This window comes from Pseudorasbora parva, chromosome 17 (assembly GCF_024679245.1).
Source record: "Pseudorasbora parva isolate DD20220531a chromosome 17, ASM2467924v1, whole genome shotgun sequence".
Taxonomy (NCBI): domain Eukaryota; kingdom Metazoa; phylum Chordata; class Actinopteri; order Cypriniformes; family Gobionidae; genus Pseudorasbora; species Pseudorasbora parva.
In genome coordinates, this window is record NC_090188.1 from 28,114,200 (window position 1) to 28,141,295 (window position 27,096).

The 27,096-nt window shown below is 39.4% G+C and overlaps 2 protein-coding genes across 5 annotated transcripts in view; one reads left to right on the forward strand and one right to left on the reverse strand.

The window, feature by feature from the left end:
* Positions 1 to 2,723, reverse strand: part of trim9 (tripartite motif containing 9) — a 35,046-nt gene extending 32,323 nt beyond the window's left edge. For 2 of the 4 annotated variants that reach the window (XM_067421013.1, XM_067421011.1), the window contains exon 1: positions 1,500 to 2,723. In XM_067421013.1, coding sequence (XP_067277114.1) covers positions 1,500 to 2,339 — 840 coding nt within the window. In that variant the 5' untranslated portion in view covers positions 2,340 to 2,723. The remainder of the gene's footprint in view (positions 1 to 1,499) is intronic. The other 2 variants (XM_067421012.1, XM_067421014.1) reach the window with 1 other exon arrangement.
* Positions 2,724 to 13,627: 10,904 nt separating this feature from the next.
* tmx1 (thioredoxin-related transmembrane protein 1) lies at positions 13,628 to 25,415 on the forward strand. The gene is made up of 8 exons (XM_067421729.1): positions 13,628 to 13,862; positions 14,565 to 14,680; positions 14,761 to 14,806; positions 18,277 to 18,405; positions 18,627 to 18,672; positions 21,402 to 21,503; positions 24,608 to 24,671; positions 24,776 to 25,415. Exons 1-8 carry the CDS (start codon positions 13,687 to 13,689, stop codon positions 24,955 to 24,957), a joined length of 861 nt encoding a protein of 286 aa, XP_067277830.1. The 5' UTR covers positions 13,628 to 13,686; the 3' UTR covers positions 24,958 to 25,415.
* The last annotated feature ends 1,681 nt before the right edge of the window (positions 25,416 to 27,096 follow it).

Sequence of the window (27,096 nt, forward strand, 5' to 3'; positions counted from 1 at the left end):
AAAGTCATTATTTTGATTTTTTTGCGCACAAAAACCATTCTCGTTGCTTGGTAAAATGATTGTACAGCCACTGTAGTGAGATGGACTTTGTAGCGATGTTTTTAGTGCCTATATGCGTGAGTTGGTCAGTGAAAATATACTGAATGCCAATAGAGGGCTTTCTGAAGCCTTTCTCAGCCATCAGCTTTCAACAAAAATATCTTCATTTGTGTTTCGAAGATGAACGAAGGTCTTACGGGTGTCCAACAACATGAGGGTGAGTAATTAATTAAATCATTTTCATTTTTGGCTGAACTGTTTTAGTTAGTTTTTTGTGAAAAAAACTTTAACATTATAAGTGAACCTCAAGGAACATATTAAAATAATTTTAAAACATCCTTGTCATGGCCCCTTTAAATGTAATCTTATACAAATCTAAGAAAGAATATTAATTTTGATACTGTACATTATAATTATAAATTCACTTGAAGCATTTAAAATGAATGTTAAAAATCGCCCATTTATTGGTTATCGTCCATAACATGACAATAATTATCAGCTTATCATAACACCCGAATTTTAACATCTATTATTGGTGGTCTCAAACCAACAATAATACTTCTAAATTAAAAAAGTAATATACAGACATGACCTGTGTGCCATGTTAAACCATGTGCGTAGGGATCCATCATCTCCCTGTTGATTGCTCATGTTTATGGTTTCTGATTAAATAAAAAATCTCTCAGAGGGTTTATTAATTCACTCATAATTTATTGACTTGCATGATGTAGTATGTTAGGCCTGAGAAAGAGAGGGGACTCTTCCCTCATTCTTTGGCTCTCCTTTGGATACCCTCCTTTCTCTTTCACAGACAGTAAATCAGCTCTTTGCCTCATGTTGCTACAACAGGCCACTGTCACTGCAGTTGTGCACATTCCCTGAGGAATCTAGACACATTTAATACGAGCTACCTGTATGTTTGAGTTCAATCTACAAGCAAATTTCGATTAAAACATGCATCACGACACCACAGGAGAATGAAACCTCCATCCCTTTAAAACAGCACTGAACGTGCACTGCAGTTAAGATCATTTCCATCAGAAGGTTTGTCTTTTCCTGTTAAATCTAAACTGGAGAGCTGGTGCACAAGTGTTTTTCATTTGGCCCGAATCATGGCTGGCTGTGTCGTGCGCTGTGTTTTAATTAGACCGCTGGTGTCTCACCCAGCACAGTGACAAGTCTTCCTGCACTACACATGACAGACACTTTATACTAAAACCAGAGCACTCAGCCTGCTGAAAAAAACAACAACCTGTAAGCAGGTTTTTGATTAAAAAGTGTTTGCATTTTCAGTACGTCAGGCTGGCAGACCAGCTTGTTGACCAGATAAACCCTACTGAAGACCAGTCTGCCCAGGCTGTAAGACATCTAGACCAGGTTGTTCATCAGTGAGGCCAGCTTAAACCAGCTGATCAGAGAAAATGTAATAAATAAACAACAACCTCAGCCAGTTTCCCCACCTTGTGGAGCTTCCACATGGCCCCCAGCGCTTTGACCTCATGAGTGGAGTGTTTGCCGTCCTCCAGACACTGGTAGCACACGGGGGTCTTACACTGGACGCAGTACATACTCAGGTTCTCTAGCTCGTGCTCGGTGCAGGTGGAGATCTTCCGGGGGCTTGCACGGCGGCTGATCCTGCCTTGCGCCGGAGGCACGAGTCGGTGTTTGGCCAGCGGACCCCGGGGTGGGTGGCACCGGAGGCGGCACGGGTCGCAGTAAAACACGTCGCACTGCTCGCACATGACCGTCGCCTCGCGGGGACTCTTCTCGCACAGCTGACACTTGAGCGCGGCCGCTTTGCTCTGCTGGTACCGGTCTACGACTCCCTCGAGCACGCGATTCTTGGGGAAGCCCCGGAGCCCCCGGTCGTCCAGCGTCAAGCTGCGGTGGCACTGCGGGCAGGTGAGGCAGGAGTTCCGCGGGACCGGCGGCAGAACACCGGTGTGAGGCAGCAGGTGGTGTTGCGCCTGGGGCGGATGAGGCACGGCAGGGGGGAAAACTCGAACCCCGTTTGGGGACTTCTGGCATGGGGTGGTCGGTGCGCTCACAAACCCACCGTAAGAGCCGTATCCGCTGTCCGCCTCACTGTACAGGCTCATCTTATCCAGGTCTAAGTAATCATAATCGGAGACGCCGGAGCCGGACGCGCGGCTGCTCTGCGGGGACTCGGCGTCGGGCGTCTGCACAAGGATGTTTCTCGCGCAGGCCAGGCAAATATTATGCGAGCAGGGCAGGATGATCGGCTCGCGGTAAAACGAGCCGCACACAGGACATTTTAACTCCTCTTCCATTTCATCCATCTTTGTTGTTCGAGACAGATTCGGATACTTCCTATAAACGAAAGCGTAAAATTCCCACCGATAGCAGCTCCTCACGGACTCGTCTCCTTCGCGTTCTCCGTCCTAAGCACCGGAGGATAGAGGAGGGGCCGGTATAAATTCAGTGGGCGTAGGCTGACTCCAGCTCTGGTTCACGAGCGCCAACAGCTACTGCATAAAATCGCTGTCAGTTTATGTGATGAGCTCCTGGAATCCAATCAAACTGATGATGCAAAGCAGGAGCGCTTGATGAATTTGAGACACAGCCAATGTTTGTGGTAGTGCACCTGTTCTCACAGCGCGACTGATTTTCCTATCCATCACCCCCCTAGGTGTGTTTATGTAGGCTACATCTCTTCAGTTGTGTTGTTTGACAGCGGAAAATGTAGGAGCTACATCTGAAATGTTTTATCCTAATTGCTGGTCTGGGTGATGATAATTGCCATCAGCAGAATTTCCATGGTAACCAAAGAGCGAGCAGATAGATAAATTATAAATCTGTCAAACACTAACATGTGTCTATACCGACACGAAGAACGAGAAATTGTTGTTATATGGTTACCTCTAATTAAGTTATTTATGCTTGCTCGCTATCAGGGACATAATGGTGTAAAATATGGACGATGCGTGTGCCAAACTACAGTGATTTGACCAATTTTTTGACCTGCTTTTCATGTGTTTTAGACACGTGTGAATATTGGAAACGTGAGTGCTAGTAGGCCTAGAGGAATGCAGGAGAGTGTGTGTGGGCGAGGGCGACATATCGAGGTTGTTGTAGAGTTGTGTGTGTGTGTGTGTGTGTGTGTGTGTGTGTGTGTGTGTTTTAGAAGACCTGCGATTGAGAGCCATGTGAATTTTGTCCATGTGCATGCACTCTTGTGAGTAGGTCTATCTGTGTGGGTGAGAGCTGGTGGGGGGAATTTAATTGCTTAATCATTTTTATTCTTATGACAGTAATTGGGTCAGAACAAAACTGGGGCCAGTAGTTATTGAGATTCTCAGAGTAGAGAGTCAGCTGTATTTGCATAATAATCTTCGAGGAGATGCTCAGAGATCATGACCTTCAGATGTTTTGGTTTTTTTGCTAGATTTTCTGCCAAGACTCAGAAGAACTACGAAGTCCTGAACTATCAGAAACCCAACAACCTCAAGATGCTGAGGAGAGTGATTTATGTTACAAAACTCTCAACCTCTCAATTATGTGGCGGGTTTGCATATTAAAAATACGAACAATTGAACAGTACGCATTTAACAGATGTAATTTTTTTTTCATATTTATTTCAACTATATATTTAATATAATTTTAAACAGGTTTTTTCTTCACTTACATCTCAGGATTAATTGATAAATGCTTTAATCGATCTTTTTCACACACTGTGATATCGCATTTCTACAGTTTTTCATCATTTCATTTTTTCTGCTGTTCTTAGTGTTATATTTATTACCTTTGCAGTAAATTATAAATAAAAAGAATGAACACTGCTTTGTTAATGCCTTAAATACAACGGTTGGGGGAGTGGTGGAAAATTTCATATCATTCTCTCTTTGGTTGCAGAGAACACAATGAAGAAGATGATCAGATTATTAAATCTTTAATAATCCAATAGGATTGAGGTAGAGGGAGCGATGGGAAGCTGATGGCCGTGATTGAGCCTTCAGCGATGACCCTCCGAGATGAAAGTGGAGATCCAAAGAGCTGAGAATTAGCTTGATAACTGAGGGCAGAGGTAGAGCCTGAGGGAGGGAAGAACTGCCGAAGCCGAAGGGTTAGAGGGCCGGAGAACAGCATGGTGATGTCCGACCCAGGTGGAGCCAATGGTCAGAGGGGAGCCCAGCGAGGTCAGATGGCCGATGGTTAATGCTTGAGTCAAGGGAGAAAGGACCGTAAGCATAGGAGTCAGGACGATGGGTTGAGGTGGGACAGGATATTCTGGGACTGGAGGCAGAGCCATGGTCTCATCCTGCCCAGGAGGAAAGGCTCCCAGCAGGTCCGTGGTATAACCATGCCACTGAGAGGTACTAAGGGGCTAATGGGGGCCGATGACGACTAAGTGGTAGGATTGGCGGAGGACTGAGGAAGAGAATAGAGAGCAGCACAAAACCCAACAAAACACAAAGCGTTCTGAATAGCACTCTGGAGAGGTGAAGGGAGAGGGAGGCTGGAGCGGAGCCAACGGGACTTAAGAAGACAATACACATTCTGTCAAGATCAAGGGGCACAAGGTATTCATCTCTCCACACTCATGCAAACTGTCCATTAAGTCCAGCAATACTCACTTTCAGTGGCAGAAGGGTGGGCTCGCTTCCACTCCCTCAAACTCCACAAGGATTCCCATGCGATGGACGGTGACACCACCTCACACACCTGTTCAGACTCTCCAAAGTGCTTTACCTCTGGGACAATGGTCAGCGCTGTCCTCCCTTCCTTGGGCACAGGCTCACACGTCATGGCAGGTGGAAGTTTCCAGTCTGTGGGGGGCTCTGGTGTAGTATCCGTCGATCAGGGTGACAGGCTGGGCTCTGGGTCAGGCTGTGCTGTATTGGAAGTAGACACTCTCCAGACACCTGATGATGGCCTCCCTTCAGCTAAGTCCTTTGGTATATGGGAGGTTTACTAGGTGGTGATAGTTGGCCCAATCCAAAACCAAGATTTCAGCATCTTGTCATTGTATGGGTAAGATCTGCAGCGTGTACTCCATGAAATCATGGCCACTCCGGGCCAAAGCAGCAAACTGTGCTGCAAAGTCCATTCTAGGTCCGGTCTTCTGTCGTGCATGGTTGCAGAGAACACACGATGAAGATGATGATCCGATACAGAAAGATCTACGATCTCTGACCCAGTTTGTTTGTTTTCCGCCAGCTGTCAACGTGTGGTGTCGAAATACTATTAGGTAAACTGGCAGTGTACGTTATGCAGACCAAAACTAAAACAGACATTCCAACATAGAACGCACATTTCAAAGTAAAATAAATGACTGCGGTAGGGGTGTCCCCGACTAAGGATTTACACATTCGAATCAGAATTTTCTAATCTCTCTATGGTCGACCAATAGTCGAATCATCTATGTGTGTGTAAACCATAGACCGGAAAAAAATAAACAGTATAAACAGGTTGGGAAGGGCAGGACACTAGTCAGCAGGAGGCTAAGACTATTTTTATTTTACTTTACACACGGCACACAGCCACCACTTTTAATAAAGTGATCAAAACTAGGCTACATTACACATTCGTAAATTAACCGTTCTCTCATAACATTTAAAAGCCACGATCGAAACACAGAACATCACAAAAATATATAAAAGAACATTTTGATAAATAAACCTAAAAAAATACCTGCCTAGAGAGGAAAAGAGCACTTTGAGTGCGTTTATATGCACGTTCTTAAGCCAATTGTGCCTAAAGGGGGTCTCACACCGGACTGAAGCTCAGTGCCGTGTCTCAGGTATCTCACACCAGGTGGACGTGAACATATACGCGCAAGCTCAATTTTGAATTGACTTCTGACAGAACTGCACGATGAGTGTATCTTGTATCATAGGGTGAAATCAGTATGTACATTCACGATTTGATGGAAATATACATTTAATCGCCGCGGACAGGCGTCGAATGCAGCCGTCGGTGTATATGTGTTCGAATTTCAAAGGAGCGGCGTGTCCGGTGCGACACGTCTTCATAACACTAATATTGAGCACCCCCATATTGCCAAAATGGTATGATCCTCGTTTCATAACACCCGCGAAGATTCGACCATGAGATCAGTGGTCGAATCCGGTCCTGTATATCGATGCATCGAATCTTCGACTATTAGGGGTCACCCCTAGACTGGCATTGTTTTTCAGAGAAAGGAGTATGTGAACTTAGCATGTTTCCTAAATATCTGTGCATGCATTTTACACGTTTACACTTGAATATTACATTTTTTGCGGGGTGTTTCTTGATAAAGTGATATCGGGGATCGTTTTGACAACATCTGTTTTAAGTACATCGTAGTTGTACCCTAAAATTCATAAAGATTAAACATCTAATCTATTTCTCTATATTTTCCCCTCTTTCAGAGAGTTGTGGAAATCCTATCATGTTTTTCGATTTTCTATTGGATCAAATGGGAGTACAAAAAACGTGTCAGTTGTTTGATAAATCATCTCCCATTCACCTCTGTAGAAGTTTATAACTATGACAACTGCTTCTAAGAATCCCTGAAATGTGAAAAGCTAAGAAAACCCATAGCGCTTAAAAAAGGTGCTTTTACTCAAGCTACTGATCTCTAAAACCCAGCAAGAACAGTGATTGTACTCGCAGCTGCAGAGTAAACCTAGAACAGCTCTGCAACTGCTCTCTCTGGCTCTCAGCTTCAGTCTGTCCATCTGGAGCTGCTCTTGGTGAAGGAGGTGATGCTGAATCTTCTGAAAGATTTTGGAGGACTTAAAATCTCCAGGCGGAAGGAGGTACAGCTCCAGAAATTGGACTATAAATTGGCTTGGACTGTGCCTCTAGATTACTCAGCTGGCATCCAAGCTGTAGAGATTTAGGGTTCTGCATCAAATAGAAATCAGTCAGATTGTGCGATGTGTGGATTTAGTGTTAGGTTCATTTTTTTTTCTTTTGTCTGTGTGCACAAGCTGTTCATCATCCACAGTTATATAATCGCTGTAATGCAATCTAATGAAGACAACCCACATCTATAATAGTGTTTTTATGAGTATGCCTTCCCATTAGCATAATAGTGTGGCAGTAGTTCACAGAATGGAATTTATTTTTGGTACATCTGAAAATGAGCATGCTCTTTCTATGATGCTGAGAGTAGGCAGAGCCTTGCATAACAGGTAAAAAGCCAGTTTGAGATTGAGGATGAGAAATAGAGGGGGAAAGTAGATTTCTCTAACCACCTACTCCTATTCATGCTGTCTCCGGCGTTTTCTCTCCTCCCACGTGCATCCTGTCGTGTGTGTGTGTGTGTGTGTGTGTGTGTGTGTGTGTGTGTGTGTGAGTATGTGTGCACAGACGTCAGTGAGAACTGTCACTGCGTAACACTCCGTACATGGTGTTAACCGGATGAAATGTTAGGATTAAGAAATGGACGAGGAGAAGATTCATCTCTATAGATTTTAGTCTCCTAATTTCTCATCTTTCTATTTACTCATTTGTTTCTGTGATACTATTCAAACTGATTTTTAAAAACTGTATTGTTTACTCATGTCCCAGACCCGTCATTAAATAGCCTACATAATTAATTAATCTTAAACCCTTCAATATATGGCATGCAAATTATTAATTTCAGTTTTTATATTAGTTTATTTCCAACAAAATGAACATTCTTCTGTCTAATAAAGATTCATCTGGAAGTCAGTGTCCATGGTTACCATGAAAACTAATTTATCAGTGAAAAGCATGCCTGAGATGAAATATGAGACATGATGAGTGAGGACACTTGACGTGTGAACGGAATATTTTTATTGCACATCATTTGCAATCAGATTCAAATAAGTGTGAAAATATGACTTAATGTGTGTATGTAGGACGCAAAGCTAACAGTGAATCATAGCTATCTAACCATTTTATTCCAAACAGGTTTCAAATATAATTTTCACCTGTCATGTTCACCACAGAATGTTATCAAACACAGTATACAATGATCAGGCATAACATTATGACAGATTACCCCATCATCACGCCACCTGTTAGTTGGTGGGATATATTAGGCAGCAAGTGAACATTTTGTCCTCTAATTTGGTGTGTTAGAATTAGTAAAAAAAAAACAAAGGGCAAGCAAAAGGAGTGAGTTTCTCAAGGGCCAAATTGTGATGGCTAGATGACAGGGTCAGAGCATCTGCAAAACTGCAGCTCTTGTGGGGTGTTCCCAGTCTGCATTGGTCAGTATCTATCAAAAGTGGTCCAAGGAAAAAACAGTGGTGAACCGATGACAGAGTCATGGGCAGCCAAGGCTCATTGATCCAAAGATTGGCCTGTGTTTGGTCCAATATAACAGACAAGCTCAAATTGCTCAAGAAGTTAATGGTGGTACTGATAGAAAGGTGTCAGAATATCGTGCATCGCAGCTTGTTGTGTATGGGGCTGCATAGCTGCAGACCAGTCAGGGTGCCCATGCTGACCCCTGTCCACCGCAGAAAATGGCAAAAGTGTGAGTATCAGAATTGGATCATGGCTTGGTCTGATGAATCACATTTTCTTTCACATCATGTGGATGGCTGGGTGCATGTGCGTTGCTTACTTGAGGAACAAATGGCCTCAGGATGCACTATAGGAAGAAGGCAAGCCGCCAGAGGCAGTGTGATGATTTGGGCAATGTTCTGCTGGGAAACCTTGGGTACTTTTGGCATGCACCAACTACCTAAGCATTGTTACAGACCATGTACACCCTTTCATGGAAACAGTATTCGCTGGTGGCTGTGCTGGCTTTCAGCAGGATAATGTGCCCTGCCTACAAAGCAAAAATAGTTAAGGGATAGTTTGAGGAGCACAACAACGAGTTTGCAGTGTTGATTTGACCTCCAAATTCCCCAGATCTCAATCCAGTCGAGCATCTGTGGGATGTGCTGAACAAACAAGTCCGATCCATGAAGGCCCCACCTCCCAACTTACAGGACTTAAAGGATCTGCTGCTAACATCTTGGTGCCTTCAGGGTTCTATTGGAGTCCATGCCTCAGTGGGTCAGGGCTGTTTTGGCAGCAAAAGGGGAACCAACACAATATCAGTGCACACTGCTCCAGGGGGTTAATAAAGGTCTTCTGAAGCGAATCAATGTTTTTTTCTAAGAAAAATATCCCAATTTAACACGTTATAAAGCATAATATCTAGCCTACGGTGGACCACATTCAGTTATGTATTCAACTTAGGAAGAAAGTGTAATGCCTCTCACAGTTCAACATTCTTATGCTACATCCGACATCATTGTTTGCACCAGTTAAATTTTTTTTCATAAGTTGAATACACAAAACGTTTTTTTTATATATAACATTGTGTTCGTCTGAAGAATGTCATATACACCTAGAATGACTTGAGGGTGAGTAAATTATAAAGTAAAGGGTGAGTAATTTTCATTTTTGGGTGAACTATTCTTTTAAGAAAATGTAATTTTGACACACCCATTTATGAAGAAATACAATCAAATAAGCAGTTTTAGAAAGAAAAAAAATCAACTATTTAAAAAAGTGTTTTATATTTAACTTTACTCACATAACAGACAGTACATAAATATAGGTCTATATCAGGGATGGAAATTAACTTTTTTGTCCACCGGCCACTGTGGCTGGTGGATTTCAAAATCTACTAGCCACTCAATGTTTTTACCAGCCACTTTCTTGTTTATAACCGACAACATGTAACTGCATGTGAAAAATTAATAATACAAGCTCTACAATACTTAAGCTGTTTATTTAATCTCAAATCTCAATGAAATACTGACATTTTTTATTTCACTCTTATACACACACAAACCATGAACTGATATACATTTCATTAAATGAGTAGGGCTCTGTGTGCTCTTTTTTTTTTTTTACCTGGATGTGGCATTTGGATGATTTGTGGTCTTTTATGGCTTCCAGTTTTAGGTTTTTAGTACCAACAATGAAACTATTAGTTTTGGCATCTTCTGAAGCGTGTTGACGACACACCGACCAGAACATTGTCAGTAGGGATGCACAGAAATAAAAATTACTGGCCGAAACCGAAGCACTAAAAGAAATTATGCCAATTATTCATTGCATTTATTTAATGCTATGACTGTGTAACTTTACTAAAAATCAAGGCATTGCAATCGCATTAATTAATATTAAAGTTTCAAATAATAAATCAATTACAAATTATGCAAATATTTATTTAGCACATTGCAACATCAAACAGTATAAAATAACATTCAAAGTAAAATGTTTAACTCGACCTCACTCATGTGTGTATTAAATAATAATGTACAGACCTACTGGCCTGCAGAAAGGTACAGAAATTAAATAAAGTAATCAAATGTAAAATAACTGCATATTTAACTGTTTAAATGAAAGATTATTCCTTATTAAACTTACAAAAGCTATTCAATCAAGAGCAGTGAGTGATGTCCTTATCGTTTGTTTGACATTAAACATAGCAGTAAAAGCTACTGCCCCTTTAAGACCTAATAGAAGGATATGCGTCATCTTTCACGAATGTATAAAGTTCACTTAAGGCATATTCAGACTATGTCTGCTAGAATACTCATCAAGATGAACATGTTGGCATACTTTTTGTGTGAGTTTGTCCGTTTAAGCACATGACTTGAAAGAGAACTCAATATTTGCGCGCTGTGAGACGAGTGCGCGCTTCCGGATGACAGTGACGGATCTTCTCTCAGCGCGCGCGAGTTATTCGCGTCTTCTGGCACTACATCCGGGTAATGACGGCGAAAACGACTGGTCATATTCGGACATATGGCCGCACTCGCATGCACTGAACACAGTTTATAAAGAGGGGAAACAGTATGCTATTTTTATTTACCCGCCACGGTGGCCGGTTGGTGAAGCGAGTTTACCCGCCACAACTCAAAATCACCCGCATTTGGCTGGTGGCGGGTGCTAATTTCCATCCCTGGTCTATATACCCCTTTCTTGATAAAGCAGTTTAAACAATTAGGCTACATTAATCTAACAACCTCAACACATTTTTAACATATTCACTGTGGCACAGAAATTATCACATCACTGCTGTCATTAGCACTCAGAGAGCGAGTCATAACAACATCCGCTTACTGAGAGTGTGTGTGTGTGTGCCCGATTGTTTTTCACTTTTCCCAAACTGCATTCTCTTTCCTTGATTGTTCTGCGACTCGACACAGGCACGCGCGCGCGCACACACTAAACTGACTTCAGCTGAACAACAGTCGAAATGCATGATTATAACTGATTTTTATATTCGCCTGATGGACTCTAACCGACTCAAACTGAACTTCTGATAAATCACGAGCAGTGCAGTAAAATCAGTACATGGGCTTTCACAAATAAGAGAGCTCATAGCGCCACCTTGTGTTCTGATTTTGTTGTCCAAATACAGGCAACAATGTGTTTTTTAATAAAAATACAAAGTAAACCGTTTTTTCGTCTAGCCAGGAAAAGGAAGAGTAAGAATGTGTGGTGGAAAGGTACAGAGGCAAAACAGAGAAGCGGTAGAAGAGGCCAAGTTTGTAGACATGTTTCAGATGAAATAAGGGCCACTATTGGGGAGCATGTTCTCAATCATCATGACCTTATGGCCGAGGCGGGTGACAAATTACTGCCAAATGTTGGGTAAACAACTGTACCCTCATTCAGACATACACATATATATTATATATACATACATACATACATACATATATTATATTAATTATATTTAGTACAGGTACTGATATAGTACAGGCCAAAGGTTTGGACACATTACTATTTGTAATTTTTTTGAAAGAAGTTTCTTCTGCTCATCAAGCCTGCATATATTTAAACAAAAATACAGAAAAATATTTTAATATTGTGCTATATTATTACAATTTAAAATATTTGGTTTTCAATTTATTATACTATAGATTATCATTTATTTCTGTGATGCAAAGCTGAATTTTCAGGATCGTTACTCCAGTCTTCAGTGTCACGTGACATCCAGTCTATCACATGATCCTTCAGAAATCACTCTAATATTCTGATTTATTATGAGTGTTGGAAACAGTTCTGCTGCCTATTATATTTGATGAATAAAAGGTTAAAAAGAACTGCATTTATTCAAAATAAAAACATATTTTCAAATAATATGAATCTCCTTTACTATCATTTTTTTTAATCAATTTAACACATCCTTGCTGAATAAAATTATTGATTTATTTTCAAAAAAAAAAAAAAACACTGACCCCAAATTACTGACCAGTAGTTACAAAAGATTTCTATTTTTTAAATTTCTCCTTTTTCTTTTTTTTAACTTTTTATTCATCAAAAAGTATCATAGGTTATGAAAAAATATTAAGCAGCGAACTGTTTCCAACTTTGAAAATGAATAATCATATTAGAATGATTTCTGAAGGATCATGTGACGCTAAAGACTGGAGGAATGATACTGAAAATTCAACTTTGCATCACAGAAATAAACAATAATTTAAAGTATAATAAATTGAAAACCAATTATTTTAAATTGTAATAATATATCACAATATTTAAAAAAAAAAAATCAGTATTTTTTATCAAATAAATGCAGGCTTGATGAGCGGAAGAAACTTCTTTCAAAAACAAAAACAAATAGTAACGTGTCAGAACTTTTAGCATGTTGTGTGTGTGTGTTTGTGTGTATATATATATATATATATATATATATATATATTTATTTATGAGCAGCCACACCTCACATTGAAGGGCAGACTGTTTAGGTGCTGCAGCAGAGAAGGCCCAACCACCCTTAGTTAACAGCAAAAATCTGGAACAGTTAAAAGAAGCTGATAACAAGAGCTAAGGGTTCTTTGGGTAGAAGAACTAGTGTAGTGTGGAATGGGACAAAAACAAATGAAAGCCTGAGGAAGGAATGAGACAGAAACTGCCCTTTACACCTAAATGGATTTGCTTCTCAAAATGTACTGACAAATCAAAACCCAAGATTCCTTACATGAGGTTGAACTGGCAGAGACAGAACCAAAATTAAAATGAGATGAAGACCTGGATGGGACTAAAATCTAAATTTAGCCCATCCTGGTCTTCATCTAATTTTAATTTGGGTTCTATCTCTGCCAGTGTTCAACCTCATGTGCATAAACACAGACACAAGTCTTCTGCTTCTAAATTTTCAATCATTGCCATCAAAATCGTAGACAGTTACATCTGAAAACATTTAACTTACACAGTAGATACACTGTAGCGTTATATAGACAACATGACTAAGCATTTTGACTGTTGATCTTGTTTGTGAACAATGAAACAAGGACTTGTCATTCTGATGGGACTGATATGTTCAACTAATGTTCATCAACATAATTACTTACTTTTGTATGATGAACTAAGAATTTTGACCAAGTTATGCTTTTGCAGGTAATCCATTGCGTGGTGCTGTTTGTAGTGTTTGTACCATTTGTTTTGAGAAATGCAATTAACGTTACCGGTGTAGCAAATCGTAAGGATGTTTTAAAAAATGTACCAGAGCGACTAAGAAAAACTGTAATCATATGTTATTTCATAAGTGTCTGGAATTGGGTTAAATTATATGTTGTAAACGGTTTTAAACCTTTTCGAACGCTATACGTCATGACGTGATGGCCATGACGCGGCCCCGCCCATCAGCAGCACGTGCGAGTGGAGGCGGAAGCGGAAGGGAAGGGAAGCAGTGGGCGCTGAAACATGGCGTGCACATACACACGCAGTGTCAGGGCGATGACAGCCGGCGCGTGTGTATTTTCTGTGCTTATCGCAACATGTGTGTTGCTGCAGCCCACAGCGGCCAAGCCGGGTAAATTAAGAGTAATCACAGATGGAAACTGGGAGGAAATCCTGACGGGAGAATGGATGATCGAGTTGTGAGTTTTTAGAATGAGTTGTGCATAAAAAGAAAGTGTGTGTGTGTGTGTGTGTGTGTGTGTTTATTTTTGCATGGTAATTACTTAGTGTTACACATGACACTAAATGCATATCCAACTTTAGATTATTTAATTATTTCTTAATATCGTGTTATTGTACGGGTTGAGTTTAGAGGAAGTTCTGTGGTCTTGAAGGTAAAGAGTTTGCCCAGATTAAAAGGATGTCATCATTTAATCAGCCTCATGTTGATCCAGCCTCATATGATTTTCTTCCTTCTATGAAGTAGAAAAAGGACATATTAGACAGAATGACAGCCTCAGTCCCCATTCACTTTCATTGAATGGAAAACGGATGCAATGAAACTGAATGGTGACTGAGGCTGTCATTCTGCAGAACATCTCCTTTTGTATTGTATCACAGAAGAAAGTCATACAGCTTTGGAACAACATGATGGTGAGTAAATGATATCGGAAATTTCACTATCCTTTTTATGCATTCTTTTCCACAAATATATAAGTTGAAATACACTTAAAAATAAATAAAAGTATTTTCCCCCTGCACAGAATACGTCCTCCCGCTGCCATTGAACAAGAGGATTGTAGTTAAATGGATCCGATGGAAAATAAATGAGCCTTAGTGTCTTTGTTTCTCCTCTTGCTGGGATTGTGTTATTGGATTAAAGGTTTGTCTCTCTGCTGCAGCTTTGCTCCATGGTGTCCAGCCTGTCAGCAGCTCCAGTCTGTGTGGAATGAGTTTGCAGAATGGGGAGAAGATTTGGGAGTGAGCATTGCCAAAGTGGACGTCACCGAGCAGCCAGGTATGCCGTTATCTCCTCTCAGCTGGCTTCTCTGCTCACCTGATCTCATGTCCTAACGTCTCTCTCCTTCTCTCCTGCAGGTTTGAGTGGGAGGTTTATCATCACAGCTCTTCCAACTATCTACCAGTGAGTTTCTTTCCATTTTCACACATTTAACCCTCTCTTTTAGACGTTATCTAGTTTGAAATTATCTAGTTCGGGTGCGTCTCAAACGAATGCAAAGACAGTGTCAACTAGTGATGGGGAGTCGAATCCAAAAGAGTGGATTCTCTGAATACGATCCCAGTACAGGAATCGACACTGTTGCTGTCCTTGTTTACTAAATCTCTCATCTAAAGTGCATGGCAGTTGAGTTGAGTGCACTATAACCAAGGAGTGAATGAAATTAAGCGAGCCACGGGGTAAAACACTGACGTAGCCAATAGACCGAGATATACAGAGAGCTGTCACAGAAACTTTGTCTCACACATTTATTTGAGTGCTTACTTTAGAAAAAGGAAACGATCACAGCGACTTTAGTTTGTAATTATAGGCTTCCTCCATGCCAGCTTTAGTTAAATTGATGGTATATATATATTAATGCAATAAATACAGATTTGGTTTCCCATGGAACCAACTATAAATCATTAGAAAACTCACATCAAGTAGAAAGGCATCAGTAAGTGTTCATTGTTTTATGTATAGTATCTTTAACTCACCTTTTAAAACGATGATTATGTGCGTTTAGCTCCATCACTCGACAATAGCTTTTTTTCGTGACTTTTCCTATGTAAAATTATGTATTGGCAACAGATATGTAGAAATGTTGATAGCCACTGAAGTCTTCGCTAAATTGGGCTTACTCCTTCATATGTAAATCTTGTTTGTGAAAAACACCACAGAAAAACAGGCGATTTTCAACATAACACCACCTGTGACGCAATCGCTGGGATCCTTAATATGTACGCCCCCAACATTTGCATGTCAGCCCATGTTCATTTTCAGGCGAAACTGCGCATCTGAATCATCAGTTCAGCAAATAAACAAGCGTCACGGGAGATTAGCAAAAACGGAAGCTCTCATGGACACAAATGTCATGTTCCAGGCTGTGCAGGGGACGTGAGGACTTTTCATACCCTTCCCATAGATACATTTTTTTAAACAGTCATGGGTGTTAATTATTTACAATTAGATACTGCAACAATTTAGTTCAAAGTTGTTTCGTTTGCTTGGCCCATTTCACCACGGAGAGTTTTTCTAACCTGGGACAAAATCAAGCAGGATTTGCTCAGGGTCTAAAACTGAAGAAATGGCAGATTCCAACCGTATTCCTGCAAAGAGTAAGTAGTGATTTTATCCACTTCTTGACTGTCGAACCCATTTCTGATTAAATTGAAAGTTTCTTAGTAAGACAACATTACGATAATATCCCCTGTGTTGTCTAGGTCTAACGCAAGATGCTAGTATTAGAAACTCCAAGTAGAACACATAACAGTTTGTCAAATGACAAAGGTTAATATTATTCTCTGCCAGTGTTGTCATAAAATACAACAGTAGATACATATGTCGATCCCTTTTGACGGATTTAAACCTAAAATAGCCTATATTTTATAATCAACACCAAAATCAGAAGCTAACTACGTTTACTATTACTGTTTAGATGCTTACAGATCGTTCACTCAAGCCTTGTAGCTAACGTCACCTTCTCCACCATCTAAGTTGAAGCGATAGTCATTTGACAAGACTTCAGTCAATTTGTTAAATATACATTTTTGAGAACTGAAGTATGATTATTTTGCAGCAGATGAGTAGTAAACATGACACTATTTTGAGTGGCTTCTACATTGCTTTGTTTGGCTAAATAAATCGACTTTTAAATCCATACTCTACTGCCAGAATGTAACGTTACTGTACAAACAACATATTTACGCGCTACCCAGTTCAGTTTGTGATTCAAAGTTAAGACGCTATCATTGTCAAATCATTGCCATGACGGCTGTTAGATGTTAGCTATCTTTGAGCCGTGCAGTGAAACAGCCAATCAGAGCAGAACTCTGCATTAATATTCACGACCCTTCCAAATAAGGCAAAAACAGAGCATTACATCCTAGGGAGAATTTCTAAGGTTGTAAATGGACCTGTAAAACCGTATCTGGACAATTTTTGACCATTAATAAGCCACACACCCTCTATTTATATATCAGAGAACAATTTAAAATATTGTTTCAAATCATTCTAGGGCACCTTAAAGAATATAATTAATGTTCTAATAAAAACAGTATAAAAGTATAAATCTCAAGTTGGTGTTTTAAGCAGTTTTACATTTTATTAACAAAATAATAATTAAAGGCAGGATCAAATTTACCAACATGTTTTTGTTTGTGAAGCGTTGTTTTTACCATTTCTGACTAATTTTCAGATTAAAACTCAATGGGCTCATGGGAACAAAAGAGGTGCGGAATCTCCCACTGATACTTTACCTGCTGGTGTTGCTGTTGGACAGTGTTACTTTAGAAAAAAACATGTATTTCTACACTTTCTAATGTCAAATTTTGTAAAATTTTTGTTGTTTTATTTTTGTAATATGGCTATTTTGTAGCCTGGATGCCAGCCGAACTCAGCCCTGTCCACAAAATTTTAGCTCGGGCGGTTCGGTCTGGACTTGATCCATAGAGGAGAGATTATGCCCGAACAGAAACTGTTCAGACCAATGAAATCATCAGGGCGGGCTTTAGTCGATGATGGACAGATGATAAACAGTAACGTAATCATGCACGTCATCAAATGCACTTGGTTGAATTTGTTCTAATCCTAAACGGAGAGCTCGTTTATATATGCATTCACTCTTTAGTATTTCTTTCTGAAACGATGATCATGTTGGTAAGTACTCTGTGTATCCTTAAATTATTTTTCTACAACACCGGCAAAGATCATTTATTGCGCGCATGCAGACAGGGTTGCCAAGTTTTTACAATAAAACCCGCCAGCTACTAGCCCAAAACAAGCCCAATAGCTTCTCGGGGGGTTCTATGAAAAAAAAGACATTAGGGAGGTAAAATGTGTGTTATTTTGGCTATGCTGCCCGTTAAAATTCGCATTCATGGGTCTATATACCACATAATTGAGGTTACTTCAACCCGGGGATGTGGAAAACAACCAGCGGAAAAAAACATGGACTTGGCAACACAGTGCATTTGAGTTCTGTTGACATTTGACAATTAACGTTATGCGTTGCTCTGATTGGTTGTTGGTCTGTCCAATTGATGTCTTTCCTGGTTCGGTTTAAACACGTCCCATAATCACAGCCCAATGGAGCAGTATCAGACTCATATTCCGACTAGAATTGAGTATGACCACGTCAGGCTAGATTATTTGTCTATCCTATTTTTTTTGAGGAGGTACTGCCTGCCTTGTTTCCTCCCTAGACAGATAGACAGATAGACAGATAGATAGATAGATAGATAGATAGATAGATAGATAGATAGATAGATAGATAGATAGATAGATAGATAGATAGACACCAACATTTGTTTTGTTTTCAGTCATCTGCACAGTCCCTGTGTGATTGGTGTAAATTCAGTTATAATAATATGGATGATTGTGTGTGTGTATTGCAGCTGTAAAGATGGTGTGTTTCGGAGATATCAAGGAGCCCGATCTAAAGAAGACTTCCTGAGCTTCATTGATGAGAAGAAATGGCAGAGCATAGAGCCAGTCTCTTCCTGGTTCGGCCCCTCTTCCTTCCTGTGAGTACTTGCAGTGCGTGTGGGTGGTTTCAAATTCTATAATAATGCAAAAGGCCCTGGGCAAGTCTGGCAAAGTCTCCATAAAAGGGAGATCAGAACTCACTGTCTGTGGTTAATGTAAAACTTGATTTATAAGGCAGCACACTATTAATGTACTGCTGTCAGACTATTTTTACATTTGATTTGATGAAATGACTGTGACTGATATTTGTTTTTTGTAGGATGAACGTGATGTCAGCCCTCTTTAAGTTATCCATGTTCATCAGGGTGAGTGTGTATTTAATTTAAAAATGATATATAGATTATTATCTTAGCAGTTCTGTGAATAATTTACAGTTACAACTTTCAGGCACAAATCATTTATACCTCAAGGCTCGAGCTAATAGGGAAGGAACCAGTAGCTGACACTGAGGGATAATACACAGTCAGCTAGTCAGTAACGTAAAATAAATTATCTGATTTAAAGAGAGGACTTGTGTCACCCTGAAGGTTTTTTGTGTTTTTTGCAATAACGATTTCCTGACTGTACATTATCCTGCATGTGACATAGCCACTTAAAGGGTAACTAAACCCTAAACCAACTTCTTTTAGTTAATGATCTGCAAGACTGGGGCTTTATTAATACTGCTTATTGATTCAAGTAAATGTTTTGACATTTGGGTATAAAGTGTTTTAATTCTATAATATATGGTAGGGCCCAAAAAAAAAATCCCCGATTTTTTTCACCAAAAATTTTTCACCACGATTTAAAACGATTTTTTTCCCCCTCCTACTTAAAATCAGTCTGCAGATGACAAAGAAATTGTTCAAAACAAGTTTTAACTTTATTTTGTTTAGGTAAAATTAAATATTTGCAGCTTGGTAGAAGTGCCACCTGGGGTGCAAAACTTTCTGCATGTGAATAACCCCGACTATTCCACAGTATAAATGGGCACCATATCTTTTGCAATATACAGTATACATATCAAAGGTTTATGAATTGATATGCAGATAAAATTAACTTTTATTAACAACAGTAATGTGCAAAAAAGTATAGGGAAAATTTAAATGTAGCCTAATGCTCTTATTAAATATAGATTAGCATTGTTCTTCAATAGTCTCACACTGAACTGATCGACAGCTTCAGTGATTATTAAAGGAGCTCTTTACTTTACTGTAATTTAGTCACAATTTGAAGAAAAGTTTAGTTTTTCCTGAGACTGTGACTTCGTACTTTCCATACATTAGGGAGTGAAAATCGCTAATAAATCAATAAGTGCTCTTCTGCTGGTTATAGTGGTGGGCATTTCATATCTTTTTTAAAATAAAAATGCTACAAAATGGATTACACATTTAAAAAAAATAAACTAAAAAAAACATTCGACTATTTCTTTCACAAGACCCCTTTAAACTTTTAGTTTTACAAACCATCACATTAAAAATAACATTACAATCGGATATCTAGAGCTTTGAAGTGCTGGAAATAAGTGTGAAGCTCTTGAAAACCATTGGAAAGTGCTGGAATTTCAATCTCAAAAGGTTGTACGAATCCTGAGATAAATAATGACAACAACAACATTAAATCCATGTGGTTTTACTACAGTACAATCGTGGTAAATGTTGGTGTTTTGTGACTGAAACCCCTGACCTTCGCTCAGCTCTGTTTGATCTGATATCTGTGGTTTATAACAGAATTCTGCGCCGACCGCTTCCACTAGATCACAGTAGCAATGGTGTGTTGATTTAAACGGTCTCTCACTGGATCACCAGCGCTGTGTATCGTGTCTGTCACGAGATTGGCCCGTGTGTGAGCTCGCGCTGCGTTCGTGTCAGCGCAGCTTTAAATGAGTAGCGCCTACCGCGGTTCCGTTCAGACTTCAAACACACTTTGCAGCGGTATTGTTAATTGTTCTGTGAAAAACTGAACCAATTACGAATGACACTGTATGTTGTTAGACGCGATCCTTGTTTGTGTACCTCTGTGGCAAACGCGCGCGGGGAGGGCTGAGCCATTACGGGAGCTCAGAGGGGAGCGTCGGCGGATTTGAAAGAGAAAACCGATTTTCATTCACAAAAATCGTCGTAAACTAAAAACTCGAATTAATTCATAAAATCGATTTATCGCCCAGCCCTAATATATGGTGTAAAAACGTATTAGTGCTGCCCTCTTAAGGTTGAACGGTGGCTACTGTAGTCAAATTTTCCCATTGGACGTTGTGGTGCATCGTGACGTAGGATGGTACTTCCAACGGCTCACTAACCACGCACTGGCACGAGCTCACCACGCCCTTAGAAATGTTTTCCCGTGATCACATGATGAGAACAGCTTCAGTCCAGTATGAGCACTCATGTTACATGAAGTAGAAACATTATTTAGGAAACTTTCTCTTCAATTGCTTTCAACATCCTAATGAAGAAAATACAGATAAATAATGCAGTTGTAAGTACACGTTAAGCTTTTCTTGTGATATTTTTGCCGTCTGTCATGTCTACAGATAATTTTCATACTTCAGACGCTTTCAGACAAACCCTGACATGGCACCCCGGTTGCCGTGTTAACGAACAACAATACCATGAGGTGCTGGCATATGTAGTCTAACTTTTATTTGAGGAAATCTGTTTATAATAGGCCATTAGGTTTGAACTTATTGGTCCTGCGCTTTTTTAGTGGCATTCAGTATAAGGATTTGACTGTTCAGTGTTCATATCATAGATTAGTTAGTGGTCTCATTCTATCTTGCAATGCTGCTTCGCTAACATGAATGATTGAATGAATGAAAGCATCGTCGGCATCGGGAGTTTGAACAGGGGTTTAGTTACCCTTTAAAAAAATTAACCCAAAAATATATTTGAAAATATTTTATTGTGTGAACTTCTTGTAAGCATAATTTGAAGCCAGTAGAAAATGAACTGTTCTATGGTTATAATGATTTTGTAGTAAATAGCTGATGCATTTATAATCTGCTCATGGCTGTTTTCATGCAGTCATTTTAATTATTTTTAACATTGTGTTTCAGCACTGCCATAATTACTTAACGGAGCAGCTGGGCGTCCCAGTTTGGGGTTCATATGGCATATTTGCTCTGGCAACACTCATCTCAGGATTGGTACTTGGATTGGTGAGAGTGGACACAAATATGCTACCTTGTATTTTATTATACTCAGTCTCTTTTCTCAACAAGAGATCCTTATACAGTTAAAAATAATATGATTATGAAATGTTCTAATTAAAATGTTCTATATCATTATATTTTAAAGGAAAACTCCACTTTTTTGAAAATAGGCTCATTTTCCAAGTCCTTTAGAGTTCAAGGTGCCCTAGAATGAAAAATTGAATTAACCTTGCCATAGTGAAATAATAAGAGTTCAGTACATGGACATCACATACTGTGAGTCTCAAACACCATTGCCTCCTACTTCTTATGTAAATCTCGTGAATCCAAAACACCACCAAAAAATAAGTGTTTCTCAACATAATGCCAACCGTGACGCAAGCGTTGGGGATCATTTATATGCACGCCCCCAACATTTGCATCTGTCCAAACATGTTCATTGTCAGGCGGAAATGACGGAGCCGAATCATCAGGACTGCAGGTAAAGACACTTGAGGATAGCAAAAACGACTCTCATGGACACACATCATGTTCAGGCTGTGCAGGGGACGTGAAGACATTTTTTATATGTCAACAGTCATGGTTGAGGTTTATTATAATCGGATACCACAACAATTTATTTCAAAATCGTTCGTTTGTTCGGCACATTTCAAGCAAGCTTCGCTTAGCATCTTAAACTGAAGAAAGGGGCAACTGTATTCCTGCAAGCAGGAAGTAGTGATTTATCCACTTATTGACTGTTTAAACAATTTCTGATTAAATTGAAAGTTTCTTAGAGAGACCGCATTGTCTAGATGATACAAGATGCGAGTACAGTAACAATAGGAAACTTCAAGTACCATACAAAACTAAATAGTGTGTCTAATGACAGGTTGATATTATTTTGTATTACAAAATACAACCGTAGATACTTTGCTTACAGATCGTTCACTCGATCCTTCTAGCAAACGTCACTTTTCCACCATATATAAGTTAAAACAACAGTCATTTGACAAGGCTATAAAAAGTTATATATTTATATTTTTGAGAACTGAAGTAAGCCTATGATGTTTTTGCATGCTTGTATTAAGAGTACATCACAGCCACTGCGTAACGTTAGCCTACATTGTGACTAACGTTATATAAACATGCAATATCGTTGACGAAAAAAGACAAGTCTAAAATGTAGACTGAATGACACTTTAAGCAGATTCTAGCAGGACATCTCAAATGGAGATTACTGAAATGCAGCTTACTTGTTTATTGGCGTTTTCAGATCATCCGCGCTCGAGAGAGAGAGAGCTTACGTGCATATGGTTGCCAGATTGGAGATGTTTAGGTAAAACAGCGGATAGTATACGTGTTCGTTTCACAAAAAAGCTCTGTTTGGGGGATTTAAATCACTGAAATCTGGCAACCGCAAGCATGCAAGCTCTTTTTCGTGCACAGATGATCTGAAAACACCAATAAACAAGTAAGCAGCATTTTAGCAATCGCCATTTGACATGTTCTGCTTAAAGTGTCATTCAGTCGGTCTGTGTTCTGTCAGGACTCACAAGCCGCTTTACTGAACGGCTGTGAGCTGCTGAAATAAGCCAATCAGAGCAGAGCTCAACATTAATATATTCATGACTCTTCCAAATAAGGCAAAAACAGCATTACATCCTAGGGTTGTTGACAATTTATAGGGCTGTAAATGGATCTGTAAAACTGTATCCAGACAAATTTTGCCCTTAAATAAGCCACATACCCTCTATTTAGATCAAAGACCAATGACTTTCAATATTTTCTTATTTAAAACTTGACTTCTATAGTTACATCATGTACTAAGACCAACGGAAAATGAAAAGTAGCAATTTTTAGACCAATATGACTAGGAACTATTTTCTCATTCCTGCGTAATAATCCCGGAACTTTGCGGCGGTCCCATGGGCATACCTGTCAAGTATCCCGTTTTGGCCAGGAAAGTCCAGTATTTTACCCTTCTTTCCCGCCGTCCTCCTGTATTCGTATTTTCCCGTAAATCTCCCGTATTATAGAGAATAATACCGGAGTAAAAAAAAAAAAAACATTTCCCATCTGAGCTCTGTAACTAGCCTCGCGATAACTGCCATCTGCAGTAGCCTACACTATAGGTGGCCGTTGTCACGACGTTAGTGTGTGTGGTCAGATGACGAGTGACAACGCGGGGGGAAAACAACAGAGACGGATGATGGACGTAACTAACGATAAAGACAGAAGGCACTTCTGCCAAAAAAAGGAGCCCCCCCCCTAATCTAATTTACCGCCGTTTTGATATCTATATTCAGAGAAGCCAACCATTAAAGGGTTAGTTCACCCAAAAATGAAATTGATGTCATTAATGACTCATCCTAATGTTGTTCCACACCTGTAAGACCTCCGTTCATCTTCAGAACACAGTTTAAGATATTTAATATTTAGAGTGTATGCATACTAATACTGTATACATGTATACAGTATTAGTACTGTATATACTGTGTATATATATATATATAGTACTGTATATACTAGTACTGTATACAGTGTATGCATACATCTAAGTGTATGCATACTATACTGTCCATGTCCAGAAAGGGAATGAAAACATCATCAAAGTAGTCCATGTGTGACATTTAGTTAAATAGAATCTCTTGAAGCATCGAAAATAAATTTTTGTCCAAAAATAACAAAAACTACGACTTAATTCAGCATTGTCTTCTCTTCCTTGTTTGTGTTCAATCCTCAAAGATTTAAACGGTTATGAATCAGTGAATCGATCAATGAATGGCCAGTGTCACGTGATTTCAGAAGTTTGGCACATGATCCGAATCATGAATCAATTTATGTTTATGCCCCCATAACTGCCATTTTAGCTGAGTGGGGGCTCTGGGCATAACCTGTAATAGCTCCGTGTTGCAAGCACCAATCGGGTTAGTTTTTTTCTCCTTCTGTAGACTGTACTCACAAAGGTATAATGATCAAGATTAATAAAAAAATTCCCCGGAGTTCTCCTTTAATAGCCTGCTTTGAAGCTTATTAGAATTTTGAAGCTTAGAACATGCTAACGTCAATTTCAATTGGAATCAATTGTCAGTCACCTCACCCTGATTTCATGTTATTTCCTCTCTCAGGTGCTGGTTTTCGTTGCAGATTTTGTGTTCCCATCACGACGACTTTCACCAGATTATCACCACAGTAAGTGTGAATGTTTCTATAAACCTAGCTGCTTGACTACGGGAACTCTTAACAGAGAACCATTATAAAAGACGATAATTGTGGATGTGTAAATGTTTCAATAGGGAAACTTCTTGCGGGGCAAGTGCGTCTCCTGCAGCAATCTGAAGATGAGCAGGAAGCAGATGGCGAGGAAGAGGATGATGAAGATGAGTATGGAGGAAAGACTGAAGAGTGGCAGCCGGTGGGGGGAGCCGATGCTCTCAGAAGAAGAGGTTTGGGTGTGCCGGAGGAGGAGGACTCCTAAAGGACTGAGGAGGAACTGCCTCTTGTTCACTGTGCACAATATCGCCACACAAACCACATGGCTACGGCAATGCCCTAACGTGCTGCCATGGCAGTGCTCATTGAGCTAGATGATATCACATATGATGTCATAGCTCCCTTCTGAAAGATTGATGTGGCTGTGCTTTTCTCTCTCTTGCAGCAGGTTTGTGTTTTCTCTTTTCCACCTGTCCAGTTTTAATAATTACTCTTTGCTATGCAGTATCTCTGATGTGTGTGTGTGTGTGTGTGTGTGTGTGTGTGTGTGTGTGTGTGTGTGTGTGTGTTAAAGCAGTGCTTCTCATAGCTGTCCTGGGGACTCCCAACCACTGCACATTTTGAATGTCTCCCACATCAGTAAAACCTCATTCAAGTCTTGCAGTCTCTACTAATGAGCTGATGAGTTGAATCAGGCGAGTCAAATGAGGGAAGTCTCATCAGGCGAGTCAGATGAGGGAAGTCTCATCAGGCGAGTCAGATGAGGGAAGTCTCCCTAATCTGACTTGCCTGGGTTTCCCTCGGACAGCATTGAGTGTTAGAGTTATATTAGAACAATTTCATGACACAGCTGCAATTTTCCCCTTGCAAATATCCAAGATCAAACAACAACCTCACTGTGAAGTGTGAATCTGTATTTGGAAATGAGGCTTTTGGGAATATGAAAGGTTTTGTGCTTTAATTTGTAAATATTTTATTATTTGAGCTTTTTGGATGCCTGTTATATAAAGTTGGAATGTTCAGTTTACTGTTTTAAATGTTTTTTTTCTTCCATGTAGAGATTAGCTTCATACTTATTGCGTTTGGTTTTTGTTATTGAAGCTTTGGGAAATGCCTGAATTTACACTTATTTACGTGTGTGATTTATTATTTGACACCGATAAACACTTTCATTAGTTGCCCCATAGACATGATCTGTGTTCTTATATTTTTTTTTATGAGTTTCTTTCTTTTTACCTTCCACACCCTGTTTCCTTAAATTTAATTAGTCTAATAATGCATAAGCATACTGTAGCTGGTTAATTTGAATTTGTGTAACATGTTCTGTTTCAGGTGTTTCTATGTTGCAGTGGTTTTTAGGATGTTTGTGTGAAATGTATCTTGGTCTTCCAAGTAGTTTTCTTATTATCTTTCCTTTGACCCTTGACTGATCCACTATAATTAAAGTGCTTCTCAGTATGTTCTGCTTATTTGTCCACAGCAGAACAATTCTAACGTGTGAATGTCTGCATTTACAACTTTATTGCTTAAAGCGTGTGTGTGTGTGTGTGTGTTTGTTTGTTTGAGTGGTTTTGGAATGTTTCTGTATATGAAAGAAATCAGGACTGTTAATAAACAGTTTAAAGCTGCTGTGCTGTGATTTCACACAAAATGCAAATTTATTGCGCTTTATTTTACAGTTTTGCATTTTACTTCACATTTATTGATGCATATGTACACTGACGTCTGCATATGTACACTAACGAGAAAGTCTGTTATGCTCTCCAATGCCGCATTAATTTGCTGGAAAATATAGTAAAAACTACTATTGTTAAATATAAAAAAAATTAGTTAATAAAAACAACAACTTTAAAGTAAAAGTTAGTTTTTAGTATAAAAAAAGTAACTTTTTTAAATGTATATATTAGGTATGTCACAATATGCAATATAATATTGAACCGTTCGCGGCATTCACGGTTCAATACGCGCTGATGATTTGCGTTTTTTTTCGGTTTTGCATTTAATTAATTATTTCAATTTCTCTCCGTTTGAAATATTTCAGTTTATTTCGGCTCTGTTTGAGTGTGCCTGTGAGTCTACGTGCTGATTTGAGCAAATATCCAATCATATGCACTAAAGTTAGGGGGCGTTTTAAAGCCTTGCCGATTAAACATTGCATTCACATGCACGCAAATTAAATGTTTAACCTGCACGGACTGTTTAATGGGGGGGTGAAATGCTGTTTCATGCATATTGAGCTTTTTACACTGTTAAAGACTTTCAAAAACTAATGTTGGACATTTGATGGAGTGTTTCTGTGTTAAAAATACTCCTTCCAGTTTCTCACAAGTTTCGGAGAGTTTTTTTCGAGTATGGCTCGGCTTGACGTTAATAGACCGGAAGGTCCTTGTATGGGCCGTACGGG